At 31.6% G+C, this 16,355-nt stretch overlaps 2 protein-coding genes across 2 annotated transcripts; both read right to left on the reverse strand.

The window, feature by feature from the left end:
- Nucleotides 1–2,057: 2,057 nt before the first annotated feature.
- Nucleotides 2,058–6,415, reverse strand: Arf/Xyl3 (alpha-L-arabinofuranosidase/beta-xylosidase). The gene is made up of 6 exons (NM_001279180.1): nt 5,988–6,415; nt 5,087–5,389; nt 4,596–4,765; nt 4,393–4,490; nt 2,965–3,729; nt 2,058–2,851 (listed from the first exon to the last, which is right to left on the reverse strand). The coding sequence occupies exons 1-6, from the start codon at nt 6,396–6,398 to the stop codon at nt 2,265–2,267; spliced, it is 2,334 nt and encodes a 777-aa protein (NP_001266109.1). The 5' UTR covers nt 6,399–6,415; the 3' UTR covers nt 2,058–2,264.
- Nucleotides 6,416–12,415: 6,000 nt separating this feature from the next.
- LOC101264005 (probable beta-D-xylosidase 7) lies at nt 12,416–16,221 on the reverse strand. The gene is made up of 6 exons (XM_004238472.4): nt 15,489–16,221; nt 14,720–15,022; nt 14,440–14,609; nt 14,237–14,328; nt 13,331–14,095; nt 12,416–13,239 (listed from the first exon to the last, which is right to left on the reverse strand). The coding sequence occupies exons 1-6, from the start codon at nt 15,879–15,881 to the stop codon at nt 12,644–12,646; spliced, it is 2,319 nt and encodes a 772-aa protein (XP_004238520.1). The 5' UTR covers nt 15,882–16,221; the 3' UTR covers nt 12,416–12,643.
- Between the last annotated feature and the right edge of the window lie 134 nt (nt 16,222–16,355).

The raw sequence follows: 16,355 nt of genomic DNA on the forward strand, positions 1-16,355 counted from the left end.
TTTATTATCTAATGAGGATGATTTTTGGTGCAATTTAATTCGAGTATAGAAAATAATATTTTTACTTTATATTAATTTTGAGCTTAACTTTTATATCCTGCAAATCAAGTAAAATTTCCATGTATACAAGTCATTAAATCTCATAAAGCATACATATGTAAGTTATTTCTTCGTTGTATTTTAATTTTGATCCATTTTATATTAACTCAGAGTTAGCCGATACTCATGAGTAACTTTTCCATAGAATATTTGATTGATATATTTAAATTAAACGTTTAAATTAATTTTTCATGTGTATATAAAAAATTAGCATATATCTTTATTTTACGTGTCTTAAAAATTAAAGAGTAGAAGCACTTTGAAAGTAAGATAGTTAAAATGTCTGTTTGTGCATTATAAAAATTAAAAGTTAAAGTTAAAATTTAAAGCCAAATTTAAGATCTAATATATATATATTATGCCTCAAAAGTAATTGCATAAACTATTACTATTCAGAAGCAAACGAAGTAAGTTTATTTCTATAAGAACTTTTCAGAAACTTGGTTAAGCTAGGTTGGTGTTTAATATTAATAATAATTTTTTAAAATAATTAGCTTAATATAAATTATTATGTGTTTTTGAAATTTTGATCAATTGAGTTACATGGAGGGATCATTTGGTCCATCTCATTATATTGATTTTTCTCTTTTAATTTTACTTTTGTTTAAACAAATACAATTTACAAGAAATTATTTAATATCTTATTAAGGAAAAATTAATAAAAAATTACTTTTTATTTAAGAAAAATTGTACCAAGATAAAACATCATTTATTATAAAACGAGAGTAGGAAGAAACTTTCGTATTAATACTTTTTGCTTTGTTAGTTTGTACTTTGTCTTTAGGTTTGGTTAGTCATATAGCAAATTCTCATTAACTATAAAATAAATAATCTGGTAACCCAACGAGTCTTACTAACAAGTTTCGTACTTATTCTCATATTAAATATTATAAATCTTTTTTTCTTGTTATTTAATCTACGCCATTAATTTTTTATTATATATATATTTATATATTCTCCTATTTTTATCCTTTTCAATTTCCCCGTTTTTTCCACACAAAAAAAAGAATAGAATAAAAAATTTCCCCGTTTTCTTTTACCTACTCTAGTTGTATCGAAAATTAACCTTCAACTAAAAAACTAACAACTTGTTCTTATTATTCTTCCTTTTTCGTCGTATCAAATTATATTTTACTAAATATAATTAAATAATCATAAAAATAAAGAGTAATTAATAATTTTTTTTGTCATATGATCTTTTAACGAAAGATAAAACATTCAATCAACATGTGTAATAAAGTAATATAGATTATCATTCGAGACAATGGTAAATACTCATGTTTTAAGAAATTTATATCATATAAGAGTGTAATAATAAGGATATATTTGAACCATTTATAGAAGTATATATACGCTATTTTTGTAATATAATATAGATATATCGCTCTAAATTGCAAAGTAAAAGGACATATGGTGCTCTGTTTCCCAATTAACTTTAATCACAATATCCGGAGATTCAGTTAATTCGTTGTTAAAGTATGAAGAATTTCTAACTTTAAACACTATTTTTGGCCATATTTATTAAGATCATACTAATTAATGGAGCTCATTTTATGCGTTCTTGCGTAGAGAAGTTTTGGTTGTCACGTTTTAGAGAAGATGATCCTTAATATATGGTGGTTGGATTGTTTGGTCATAAATATATACCCTTTAACAGGAATAATCCTTGATATATGAAAAAAGTAATCATCTTGTTCGAGAACGTTTTACCCCTTAAATGGTATTACGAAATATAAATATCTAATATACAATCAGCAACCTAAAACTTAGAAAAATATATAGAGTAAGTTTAAAGAATAATTTTATGCAGTTGGTGGAGGTAAGCTACAGGAGTGAGTAGGACAATGACAATCCATGAGCATTCTAATTGTGGGACTAATCATATTCATCAGTAGAAAGGATAGGGACTAATAATATTTTAAACTATTCAAAATTAAAGTAGAATTTATGCAAAAGGATGATACTTAAGACATGATATTTATTGATAAAATGAAAACAAATTATTCATCAATTCACTTGTCATATTTTAAACTATTATTTGTCATAAACCTAGAGTAGAACTAGTTTCTTTCTGCAAATATTAGCAGATTTAACTAGTAACCTTCCATAATTAAATTTTACTAGCTATTATCTTAATACTAACTAAAAAGCTTAGATCTGGGAGATCATAGAGATACAGGAATAGGATACTCCTGATCTCCCAAAAGAAGGAAATGTTTCCCTTCATCGATAACTAATGTACCATCTCGATTAGCCCTAGTGAAGTGCTCACAAGGCTTCACATCAAACGTAACTTGTGTATTTGCCCCTGCTTCCAAATTCACACTCTTGAATCCTATCAATGTCTTTTTTGGAACCTCATCCACTGTGCTAGAGTGCTTCAGAAACAACAACACGGGGTGCTTACCAGCCATTTCTCCCTGGTTTTTCACCGCAACTTTAACTGTTATCATCGCGCTGTTACATACTTCTGGTCCAACGTCTGATACAGCAATGTTCAGAACAGAACCTTTTTCAGTTGACTGGTTGATCTTTGGGTTCTTGAAAAGCAGTTGGTTTTTGCTCACAGAGGCAAATGTGTAAGAGTAATTAGTGTAGCTGAGACCATAGCCAAATTCGAAAACTTTTGGCCCATTGTAGAATCTGTAAGTTCGCCCTGGATATCCACTGGATGATTCAGGTCGCATCCTCATGTCGTTCATTGCTACTTTGTTGAACTCCTTGGGGTACCAAGTGACTGGTGATCTGCCCCCTGCAAAATAATGCAGTCTTGCATGTTTAGCAAGTATTCCATCAATAGATAACAATTAAACATCATTTGAGGAAACAGAGTAACTACAAGGATTGTTGAAAAATGAACTTCACCTGGATTGTGTTCACCGAAAAGTATCTGTGCTAATGCAGCGGCTCCACCCTCACCAGGATAACCAACCCACAAAATGCCTCCTATTTTTGGGTTGTCCTTTGCAAAAGTTACATCAACTGGACCTCCACACATCAAAACCAGTATAACAGGTTTTGAGGCAGCTTCGGCGATTGATGTAATGAGTTTCTCTTGCATACCAGGTAGCCCCAATTCTGTCCTATCAAACTTCTCTCTTTCAAGAGTCTGGTCTAATCCCATTACTAGAACAACATAGTCTGCTTTTTTTGCTATATTAACCGCTTCATCTATTGCAGGAGAAGTACAGTTGATGAAATCGCAGCCCGGATGGTACATTGTGTTTGCAACATATCCCTGAAGCCCTTGGAATAATGTAACATTCTTGCAGGAAAAGCCTTCATAGTTACCTAGAAGTACTTCAGAATCATTTGCTTTGGGACCTATTACAGCAAGGGATGCTGTTTTCATCTTTGAAAGTGGAAGGAGCCTGTTGGAATTTTTTAGAAGGACACTGCCACTTCTTGCTGCTTCGACAGCTAGTGCCCGGTGCTCTTCACTACAAACCTCTGCTGCAGAAATGTCTCCATATTCCAATTTACTTGGATCACCGTTGAACAGCCCTAGCCTCATTCTAACGGAAAAGAGATTGTGAAGAGCTCTGTCTATGTCAGATTCTTTTACTTTCTGCTTCTCTAAAGCTGATTTTGTGTATGTCTTCAAGTGGGAACCACAATTCACATCCATGCCTGAAATTACATTGCCAAGAACAAAGACACATTTAGTTTCATCAACAAAGTTTTCTTAGATTTGAAAGGAATTTCTAGTTGTCACACATTGTTTTGACATATTGTTTCATTATATGCATAATAAATGTTCTCTTTCATAATATTTTTTCTTACAAGTAGAAGTTGACTACATTCAATCAAGGACCCGTCTGGAACAAATTTCATCTCTACCAAGAAAACTCATGCAGGTTACTTCTCATCTTCCTAAATTCATATTGGACAACAGGAAGTACTGAATTTAATTCACAAATCATAATAGCAGATGCTTTAGTAATCGACAGAATTTATTAGAAGGACCAGAAAGCATGCTAATAATAGAAATGCACAGATCATCCAGCTTCAGGACAGAATGGACCAAGTCATGGGCATGTCAATGGTCCTGCATTTTACAAAACACGCAAGCTAGAGAATGGGTTATAAAGTAATCAACTTTTTTCTGTTACAGCATGCGTTGTGTCACAGTTCACACTTTAGAATTAAGCAAGTCATAATTGATGTGAGGCATTCAATCTTCGATTTCACAAACAAGCAAGACAATGTTTTTTCTACTTATTGTTTTTTTTAGAAAATTTTGTCTATTTTAACAGCAGAGCAATTGAAAGTTTGAAACAGACAATCAGTTACCAGCTTTGAGGGTAGCAGCTACAGCATCTTCAGGTTCTTTAGCATAATGTTGCTCGGAATACATTTTGTCAACTGCATCACAATCTGATACGATGTACCTTTATATTACACACAACTATTAGTCTTATATATATGCTGTTAGATTTCACGTGCGAATGAAATGAAACATGATTCAACATTCTCTTCTATTGTTGGGAAATTACCCTTGGAGACCCCATTTTCCACGGGCAGTAGTTGTCAAAAGATCAAAGTTGGCACAATTTGGGATCCCATTAACAAGATTGTAAGCACACATTACACTGCTGGCTTTCCCTTGTTCCACGCAATCCTTGAAGGGCGGTTCATACGAATCTGCCAAATCTTGCTTCAAGACCTGAATAGCTCCATTTATTAGAACAGAAATAGTGCTGACAATCTTGTAGATGTTACTCTTCAAGTTTGGAATACAACCTCACTTAATAACTTAATTAAATCTTGTCGAATTTATCTAAAAGTTTATATTTGTGGAGATACATACTTAAAAGTTATTCTAGATATGCAACACATCCTCTCAACATGCAAACCTTCTTGGATGTGGTACATATATCACAGGGAGCCAAAAGAAGTATTTGTCATTCCAAAAATGGAAATTCAACAAGATAATGCGAAAAGCTAAAATCAATGTACTGCAGCAACAGAGTTAGTTAAGACTTACCTGAGCATCGAAGGTGTAACGACTGAAGTTATGCCAATTATCCATATCTTGAGCAATGAAGTGCTTACAACAAGCAGATGTTTGAAGATGCCCATCTTTAAGCTTCCCACCTTCAAAACTATCCCCTTGAAGTCCTCTTACATAAGCCACTCCATATTTTCCCACCATCATAGGGTCTTCCCCTGGTGTCTCTTGGCCTCTTCCCCACCTTGGGTCCCTGAGTATATTTATATTTGGTGCCCATAATGTTATTCCCTTTAGCTGACCTGCATTGTACACTGCTCTTGCCTCTCTTCCAATTGCCTACAGAAAGCAACAAGTTCAACAAACTAGTACTGATTTTCTTCTTTCTATCCAACAAACACATTCCTCTTCTGTCCAATAATTTTATGATCAACTTTCAACTAAATATGATTTTAATGCATGTCATACAAATTGGAAGATAATCATTAAGTTATCTATAACTATAATTACTCCCTTGTCTGGTCCATTACCAAAAATAACATTCCAAAATACTTGCCAATTTTAAAAATCAACATAGAATTAATTACTCTGTTCCACCTTACTCTTACTCCAATAGAGCGATATTAATGTGGTGAAAGAAAAAACAGAAATATTAAATTAAGATCGACGACTAAATAAGAACATTTTAAGTCAAATTTCCAATTTAATAATATTAATATTTAATTAAAAGGAAGAGGCATGAAAGACGGACATAGACCAATGGAGTACATTTTGAATAGCGTAAACACGATCAGAGTGCGTCGGAGTAAAAGAGAAGGGTTGATATAGATCGACAACCGATACAAAACTAGCCAATTTACGATGAATTCAGGCGATACTCCTAAAATTGAAAAATAATAAAATTTATCTCTCAACAAACATGATAATAATCACATACCTGAGCTATACGATACCAGAGATTTTCATCAAAAGAAGAAGCAGTAAGAATGATCTGAGGGAATTGAGTTGCCGCCTTAATGGTTCCATTAAAAAGCGTACCCTTTCCATGCCTAGAAATGCCGTGTAACCCTTCCGACCACCATTCATAAGCGGAGATACCGAGTCGAGGTATTTCCGGCGCTCCATTAACGAGCTGTAAGATTTTCTCATCTACAGTGAGACGCGAAACGAGGTCGTTTACCCTTTGTGGGATTGGTAACGCAGCGTTGCAGAAGGGATATGAACTTGTATTTGGGTTTGAAGAGTCACATGAAAATGGAGGTTTAGTTGATTCAGTACGGCGAAAAAGAAGCACTAAAATGACGAAGATAAACATGACGGTGAATTTATTAGTTATTTGCTGTTCCATTTTTTTTTTTTTTTGGTGTTTCTTCTGTAAAAAACAAGTTTACATATATATAATGTAAATAAATGTAATGTACTTTTTTTTTTGTCTATGAATAAAATTGAATGTAACAATATATAAAGATATCAATTTACTCAAATTAAATTAGCCAATGATGGATTTGATGCTATTTAATGCAATCTATATGTAGAATACACCTATGGTATTTTTTTCCAATCATTTATGATTGGTGAATTTCACTTTGAGGATATTTATTACTGAAGTCTGTTACCTAAATTTGACGATGGAGCTTCACAACTAATATAGCCCGTCCTAAAACAGTTAAGACTGGTTGGTCATCATCATTTGTTGAAAAAAAGAGAAGAAGAAAGATCGATTATTGTAGTAATTAATTTTTAAATATTATTTTTTAATCATGATATTCATATTAAAATTTAATTAATTTAAATTTATGCGATATAAAATTTGTTTAGAAGGGAGCGCTATTTATTTTAATTTTTATTTTATATCAAACTATTCGAATTCAAAAGAAATATGTTATTTTTTTTTGGGAGAAACTCGCTCATTTTTGCTAGTAAAGCTGCAAATAGTAAATGGAGTGAAGGCTTGAAGTGGAAAACATTCGGTGACCACCTTTCTATGTTTTGTGAGTGGATCATAGCAACGGTGAATTAGGTCACATCATTATAGGAGTAATGTGACAAAATTTACTTCAATTTTATAAAAAAAAAATGGGTTGATATATTTTTGAATGGACTCATAAGTATTTTTTTAAAAATATTTTTTTTATTTGATATATTATATATAATCATGATAAAGGAAGAAAATGATTTTATAAGGTACTACTTTGCGAAAAAAATCAACAAATAAAACTCAGTAAATATTAAGTAAGTTGGGTCATTATCCGAGTTATATATTAGTTCAACTCAATTTATTTCAAAGTAAATATCTTTTGAATGGATGAATAATATGTTTATTTATTAATTCAATTTATTTTGACTTATTCAAATTCAATTCAACTTGTTCACTTGATGTCTTATGACGTCAAAGCTTCACAATAAATACTATCTCAGTTCATTTTTAGTTTTGATGATTTTTATTTTTTAGAGTTAAATTATAATAATTTTGACTAATATTTTAAAGATGTGTATTTTAGTTATAATATGTTAAAAAAATATAATTTATAGGTCTTTCATATAGTTTTTGAATATTTAAATACTTTGTTTAAAATATTAAATTAATATCTAATTTAATTTTAAAAATTAATTAAATTTAACTTTCGAAAAATGTAATGTGACAAATTAAAGTAGAGATGAAAAGGAGTATAATCGTAGAACAATTACGACTTACTGTTTACTATCGGTTGAAAAAGAAGGAGAGGAAAGACGGATCATATCAACTAATTAATTTTCAAATATTTAATATTTATATTAAGAAGATGAATTAATTTTATCCTAATTTTGGTTTCCGGCCATCTCTGTCTTTTTTTTTCAAATAAACCTAGGACATGGTGGAGCTCCTTTTATTTTATCTAGAAGGGAAAAAGCACAATTATCTTCTCAATTTATGTCTGAAATTTTAGAGACACACTTATATTATAGTAAAGTTCTATTACGCTACTGAACTTATTTTAGAAGTAATTTTCTACCCCTTTTTGGCATACGTGACACTAGTTTGAAAGAAAAAATCAACCAGCATTGGGCCCACAAGATAAAGCCATATAGGCGGAAAAGGGGTAGAAAATTATTAATAAAACAAGTTCAGGGGTAATAGGACCTTAGTATAATATATGTGTGTCTCTGAAATTTCGGACATAGATTAAGAAGGTACCTGTGCATTATCGCTATCTAGAATAATGACAAGGTCTACTTCATATTGCTACATTTTACTTGTTTAAAAAAAATATGAAAATTAAATCTACTACTTTTTTGAAAAGAAAATTCATTGAATGAAATTAAATTAATCAGAAGTTCAGAACTCATATAAGTAAAGCTAGGGAAACACTCCTTAATATTTTTCTATATTTGCCCTAGTTAAGAGAATAATGACCTCATCTGTTGCATTACATTTTTGTTGTACTTTCATTCTTTTTGGCTTCTCTTTCACTAAGGAAATTTGTCAATTTTGCTACTATTAAAGCTGCAAACCGTAAATGGAGTAAAGGCTTGAAGTGGAAAACATTGAGTGACCACCTTTCTATGTTTTGTGGGTGGATCATAGCAACGGTGAGTTAGGTCACATCACTATATATATAAGAGTAGACGTAGAAAAATTAGTCAATGAAAAAATTCAGTTCATTTAAAAAAAATTGATTTAATATATTGGTTAGTGAACAAAATTTGTGAAGTTTGTGTGCTAATTTGTTTAGACATTCTTCTAAAGAAATGACTCTGAGGATTAATGGTATTTTCTAGTAATGGAGTCGGTGATATTTGAATCGATACTGTTAATGGAAGTTGGTAAATGTAGTTCTTGAGTTCTTTCTTTATAATTGCCCATTTATTAATATTTTACTTCGCCATCATTATATTTGTTCTGCTCTGGTTATCTCCTCCCGGCGATCTCACCGCAGTTATAAAGAATGAAAGACAATACAATATTCTAAAATGCAAATTTTAAATCATACAAAATTACTCAAGGTATGTCTCATTGCAATCTAGAACACAAAAAGGTAAATTAGAGGAAATGGGCTAGCAAGCTTCACCAAACATCATGACCTATCAAAAAATTGGAATACAAAATAACAAATTAAATTCTTATAAACTTAGTTTTATGAGATATCAATATATTAGTCATGTGTCATGATCCGTCACTTTATCGTTTAAATTTGGCATAGAAATAAGAGGGACCTAAAGTTATAAAGAGGTCAGTGGGATACTTTAGATTCCCTATATCTTTTCTTAGAAAACTCTAAAATGCCTTAAAAATATTTAGTAAGCCTTAAAATTTTCTAGACTAGTAGAAAATTCTCAAGAGAGACAACATATTTGTCAAAATGCATTAAAATACTCTAAAGTATGAAAAAAAAATCTAAAATATGAACTAAAGTATAAATATATAAGGACTTATAAAGTAAATAATTATTTACATTTAGGTCCCTAAAAAGTAGTATGAACAGAAGCCTCTCATTTGTAAATCATCGAACAAATTGCAAAATATTCACTAAATAATATACAAAACTTTTTTTAAACCTCTCTTAATCTTTTCTCTTAAGTTTTAAATGATTTCTCTTAGTAATCTGTTAAGTTTTAAATCATAATTCATTCTGTTAGAAATCTCAAGTTTGAAAAGATTTAAGGCTTTTTGAGGTTGTAAGATTGTGAAATATTCGTGAAAGTTTCAAAAGGTTAAGTGTTCTTAGCGATCTTGTGTTTTAAATCATTCCCTTAACAATCTTAAGTTTCAAAAGGTTTAGGTTAAAAGATAATAAAATATACGTGGAAGTTTCAAAAGTTTTAACGATTAAAGATTGTGAAGGATTCGCAATTTAACTCTAATATGATGTGATTTTAATATATCAACCATATTTTTTTAAATCAGTATTCTTACCTAAAATCCTAACTCTACCCATGAATCTTCCGAATTTCATTTGCATCATCCAAATTTCTGATGACAACTTTATCCCTTGTCATCGAATCATTGATGATATCGTCTACATGCATAAATTAGTATTCTTATCTAAAATTCTAACTCTACCTTTGAATCTTCCGAATTTCATTGACATGTAAGAAAGCAATATTGCATCATCCAAATTTCTGATGACAACCTTATCCCTTATCATCGAATCATTGATATCGTCTACATAAATACGAGGAGTATGATCTCTGCGACAGAGTTTGTCAAAATCAGCTAGTTGAACAGATTGTTTTTCATCTCTTAAAACAGATCCTTTTCTAGATCCATCTTTAACTTCAACCTTCATCTTTACTATTATCAACTTGCAGCTTTTAAATTTAAATTTCATAAAATTGATACCTTTTGAATTTATTAAATTTCTCATTAAACGAGTATTCAAACTTATTAAGCGAAAGAGGATTTCTCTTTTTAAACGAATGGACCTCAATTTGAAATGGCTTATATAGTCACATCTGTCTAGCAATTTATCGCCATGGATTATTACTCATTTTAAAATTTTTCTCTAAGATGGCAAATATCTGACCATTCAATAGAAACACAAACTGATTCACTCTTCCAATAGTCCAATCAAATAAGGAATGTTTGGTTTCGAAATCATTTTATTCTAAATTTAAAAATTGAAATTGAATTTTTAATTGGTTAATAAAATTTTTAGTATAACTAATACTTTCACTTTTTTTTTATATCTGTCAACATTTGTCTTTTGACTTTTATGCATTCTTTTTTCCTAAATTAAAAAATAAGAGAGTCGACTAAAAAAAATGATTATATCGAACTCTTATGAAATAAAATAATTAATATCATGAATTTAAATTAGAAATAAATAAATTCTAAATGAATTATAATTTTTTTTATACTTATTCTAACAAATGAAAATCGTTAATATTCTTTTACGTATTAATTAGGTATACTATTCGAGTTTTGTTTGGACTTCAGAGTGAACAATCTCATCAAACTTTTGTATAATTATTTCCTATATTCGTTAACATGTATAAGGTAACCAAAAAGTTACCTATTCATATGGAAATTTGATATAAAGCAACTAAATTGAAAGTTTTACGTAGATTTTAGAAAAAGTACAAACTAAATTGAAAGTTTTACGTAGATTTTAGAAAAAGTACTAACATATTTATCTACGAAAACCAGAAAAAGTACTAACATATTTATCTATGAAAACCGCATCATTATTTATAGTGCGTTTAAGCAAAAGTGAAATAAGAAACGTTATTTTGGATATTGATGGTTCATCTCCATGGTGAAGTAGCATTTGTACGCCGTATATATATATATATATATATATATATATATATATATATATATATATATATATATATATATATATATATATATATGAAATTTAATAAACCGTATATATGCAAATAAAATTAATTTTATAGATTTACTGAATTCCCAAACTTAAATCATTTCATTTATAATTGCCTTGTTTATGAATATGTTAAACAAAAAAAAACATTTTATGTATATATCACGTACACAAATCTATAATTTCACTGTGTATATTAATAATTATTACTTTATATTCTATATTAGTACCATGCAATTTATTTTCAAAAACAGGCAATGGCACTTCTCATTTTGCTCTTTTGCCTAGAATGTTGTGTTTGTGCCTTTGGTTTTTAATAACACTTATTAAAAGGGAATTTCTAAAAGTATATTATATATCTCAACAACAAAAAAAAAGAAGTTGATCACTCGTGGCACATAAAAATTTTCTTCAAAATAATAACAATAACAGTAATAAAACATTGAAAAGAAGTCAATATAAAACATTTTTACTTGACCATTAATCATAAAACGAAAAATATAATAGTCCATACTTTAATCACTCTCCACTCCATCATGAAGTATGCCTAACATTGTAATATAGCCTCGAGTAATTGTAATTTGTGAAAGCTACTAGGTAATTGAAATATCGTTAATTTTACATTCAAAATCATGTTAGATAATTTAGAGCACCAAATTCAAATAATTGAAGATACATTAAATAACACTAAGTCTGAATTTAAAGATTATATAATTTTAATATATGCTTTCAATTACTTTTACTAAAATAATATAGTTCATTTAATAACTATAAGAAATTGGATCGATTGATCAAGCAGATGAAAAATAGGAAAAATCAGTTTATTAATCTAAATCGACACATTTAAGAGCGGGGCAGTCTGGACTCAACCCGTTAAGTCAATTCATTACGAAAACAACTATTCATTTCACATTCGCACCTCTCAATTACCGAGCTAATTGCTTTCAATTACTTTTACTAAAATAATATAGTTCATTTAACTATAAGAAATTGGATCGATTATCAAGCAGATGAAAAATAGGAAAAACCAGTCTATTAATCTAAATCGACACATTTAAGAACTGGGCAGTCTGGACTCAACCCGTTAAGTCAATTCATTACGAAAACAACTATTCATTTCACATTCGCACCTCTCAATTACCCAGCTAATCAACAACTATAAAAATCAAGAAATTAACATATTTATTCTGCTCAATAAGGTGATGAATCCTCTTTACAGGATTATAATGCACACCACAAGTGTGATCTAATCATTAAGGACTATATTTTTATATGTGATTTAAAGGTTTCATATAGAAACAGTAACAGGATATTTCTTATCTCCCACAACAAGATAATATTTGCCTTCATCAATTACTGATATACCGTGCTTATTAGCCCTGCTAAAGTGTTGACAAGGGCTCACAATAAACTTAATCTTACTTTTTTCTCTTGCACCTAAATGCACACTTTTGAATCCAATCAACTGCTTTCTTGGAACTTCATCATTCTTCACTTTAGAATGCCTAACAAACAACAACACAGGATGTATACCACCTATTTTCCCCTTGTTTCTCACCACAACCTTAACTGATATCTTCGCGTTGTTGCAAACCTCTGAGCCAAATTTCGAAACTGCAATATTATGAATATGTGAACCGTGTTTTCTTCTCTTGTCTGATGATGTTTGGTTAATGAAATAGAGTTTGTCATGAGTGACAGACGCGATGTCGTATGTATAATTTGTGTAGCTAAGACCATAGCCAAATCCATAGACTTTTGGCCCTTTGTAGAATTTGTAAGTTCGACCTGGATATCCAGTCGATGAATTAGGCCTCATGTTCATGTCTGTCATTGGTACTTTTATGAAGTCCTTAGGATACCATGTTACTGGTAACCTGCCCCCTGTAAGGTTAAATGTGATTAGCATATTAAGCAAGTTTTTCGTCAAAATGGATTAAGTACTAAAGATTATTGATGTTGTAGTTAAGTTAACCTGGATTATGTTCACCAAAAAGAATCTGTGTTAGTGCAGCTGCTCCACCTTCTCCAGGATAACCAATCCACAAGATGCCTCCGATTTTCGGGTGGTTCTTGGCAAAAGAAATATCAATAGGACCTCCACTAACTAACACTAGTATAACAGGTTCTACAGCAGCCTCGGCTACTGCGTTAATAAGAATCTCTTGTTGTCCAGGTAGTCCTAAATCTACGCGATCCCAGTTCTCCCTCTCCACTTGCTGGTCTAATCCCATTATTAAAACAACATACTGAGCCTTTTTAGCAACATCTACTGCTTCATCTATTGCAGCAGAAGTACAATTGACAAAATTGCAGCCTGGATGGTAGCCTATGTTTTTCACAAGGCCTTGAAATCCTTGGAGTAACGAATTTTTTTTGCAGGGAATGCCTGCATAGTTACCTAAAAGTAATTCGGAATCGTTTGCTTTTGGACCTATTATAGCAAGGGATGTTATTTTTATCTTAGAAAGTGGAAGGAGTTTGGCAGAATTCTTCAGAAGGACAATGCCATTTTTTGCTGCTTCAAGGGACAGATCTTGATGCTCTTGACTACAAATCTCTGCAGGAGAAATGTCTCCGTATTCCAGCTGTTTTGGATCACCATTGAATAGTCCTAACCTCATTCTAATGGAGAAAATATTGCGAAGAGCTCTGTCTATATCAGAATCTTGTAATTTCTGCTTCTCCAATGCTAATCTTGTGTAGTTTGCCACGAATGAACCGCAGTTTACATCCATACCTAAATTGCAAGTGACAAGGAAAAGGTCAGATAATTGAGACAAATAGAACTTTATGTCAATGATGTCTTTCAGTAACAGGAAAGACAGCATTGAGTTTATACAAAAGTGAGAGCATAGAAACTGAATATAGTACTACTTACCAGCTTTGAGAGAAGCTGCAACTGCATCTTCAGCTGTGTATCCATGGGAATCACGCATAACGCGAATTGCATCACAATCTGATACAATGTAACTTTTCAGCAAATAGACAAATAGTTAGTTTTAAGATTGCTGAAATCACTTCTTATAAGGAGTAATAACTTGGTATCAGACATTTGTTTCTTAATTTACATCAAAATTTTACCCGTTGAAACCCCACTGTCCGCGAGCAGTTGTGGTCAGGAGATCATGGTTAGCGCAGTTTGAGACCCCATTGAGACGACTATAAGCACACATTAGACTGGTAGCTTTTCCTTCTTCCACACAAGTCTTGAATGGTGGTTGAAATGAATCTGCCATATCCTGTGGTGTAACCTGTTTGACACATTGTAGTATTAGATAACAATATCAATCTTTTTGCTCTACAAAAGGTGAAATTGAATAATAAACGTAATTTAACATGTGATAGCAGGTTAGTTACTGACTTGAGCATCGAAGGTGAAACGATGGTGGCCATTCCAGTAATCCAAATCTTGAGCAGCAAAGTGCTTGCAGCAAGCTGAAGCTTGAAGATGCCCATCTTTGAGCTTCCCACCTTCAAAACTATCCCCCTGAAGTCCTCTTACATAAGCCACTGCGTATTTTCCTACCATCATCGGATCTTCCCCAGCTGTTTCTTGTGCTCTTCCCCATCTTGGATCCCTTAATATGTTCACATTTGGTGCCCAAAATGTCATTCCCTTTAGTTCACCTGCATTGTACACTGCTCTTGCCTCTCTTGAAATTGCCTACACAGAGTACAACATCTTTTAATACTAGCTATTGATGTGTTCATTCAAATTTCTGTATTTGCCATACGAGATTATCTGTTGGATCTTAGTTTACCATAAAATGTGGAAGTATAAACGAGATATCATAGAGTCATTCGTTCTGAATGCTACAGGAAGAACATAAGCTTGATGACAGAACTCGAATATTCAGATGTAGAAGATCCTAACATGAGTGATTTGACAGATTTGGTACATACTGAAAGGACCAAATGATCAACTCTACATCAGGGATACTTTTACAACTATTCTCTCAAACTAAAGATTATGTCAAGGGGATTCAAAAACTTAAATATGCACACAAACAAACCCTCTATCCCTTCTCTACTTAATGTTGTGTGTCCGATTAAACGTTGCCTATAAAATCAACCACAGAGTCAATAAAGCATACTGTAGTAGAGTGTAAAAAGAGAGAATCAATTTATACCTGAGCAATGCGATACCAGAGATGTTCATCAAAAGTAGAAGCAGTAAGAATGATCTGAGGGAACTGAGTTGCAGCTTTAATACTTCCATTAAATTTCACCCCTAATCCTTCCATCGATAGGCCATGTAACGCCTCCGACCACCACTCGTAAGCAGGGATATTAAGCCGCGGAATGGCTGGTGCACTGTTACCCAATTGTGATATTTTCTCATCCAAATTCAGGCGTAAAATGAGATCATCTACTCTTTGATCGACGGGCAATGAAGAATTACAGAATTGAAATTTTATGGTATCTGGATTGGATGTATCACATGAAAATGGAAGACAAGTTGATTCAGTATTACTGAGAAAGGAAATAATTATGGTAATCGCAATAATTTTATGGAGTCCCATGCTTTGGATTAATTTTCAAACTTAAACGAAAAAAAAAATATGTCCTGTTTTTTTTGTTTGGGAAGAAGAAGAAATGGTTATGTTTCGACTGTTACTAGTGGGACGGATTGATGGCGCCAAGTGCAGAACCTTTCAAAGGTAACGGTTAATATTTAATTAGGTGTGTTAATAATGTCTTAGTCAATAAATAAATTAATTCATGTATTAACTTTAGGCCTGACAAAATAAAGTTCTCGCATTCATCGCTCTAAGCTTTGGTGCGTAGAATTATGTTATTGGTCCTTGATCTTGGGCTTAGGTAGGATAATAAGGTGATGATAGTATCATTATGGTTGTTTAACTTGAGTGCCTTCCTTGAAACATTAAGTGGCCATTAGCCAAGGGCGGAGTTGAGCTAGTTGAGAGTTCACCCAAACCTCTTCGATAAAATCTTGTATCGTATATATAATGTATTTTGAAGAAATTTTATGTTTA

This window comes from Solanum lycopersicum, chromosome 4, assembly GCF_036512215.1.
Source record: "Solanum lycopersicum chromosome 4, SLM_r2.1".
NCBI lineage: Eukaryota > Viridiplantae > Streptophyta > Magnoliopsida > Solanales > Solanaceae > Solanum > Solanum lycopersicum.

Coding starts and splice junctions, on each gene's coding strand:
- Arf/Xyl3 (NM_001279180.1), bottom strand. CDS start 6,398: ATGGAACAGCAAATAACTAATAAATTCACCGTCATGTTTATCTTCGTC. Junction 4,766..5,086: donor GTTACACCTTCGATGCTCAG/GTAAGTCTTAAC, acceptor GGAGCTATTCAG/GTCTTGAAGCAAGATTTGGC. Junction 4,491..4,595: donor GGAAAATGGGGTCTCCAAGG/GTAATTTCCCAA, acceptor TGTAATATAAAG/GTACATCGTATCAGATTGTG.
- LOC101264005 (XM_004238472.4), bottom strand. CDS start 15,881: ATGGGACTCCATAAAATTATTGCGATTACCATAATTATTTCCTTTCTC. Junction 14,329..14,439: donor GGACAGTGGGGTTTCAACGG/GTAAAATTTTGA, acceptor TTTGCTGAAAAG/TTACATTGTATCAGATTGTG. Junction 14,096..14,236: donor TGCAGCTTCTCTCAAAGCTG/GTAAGTAGTACT, acceptor CTTGCAATTTAG/GTATGGATGTAAACTGCGGT.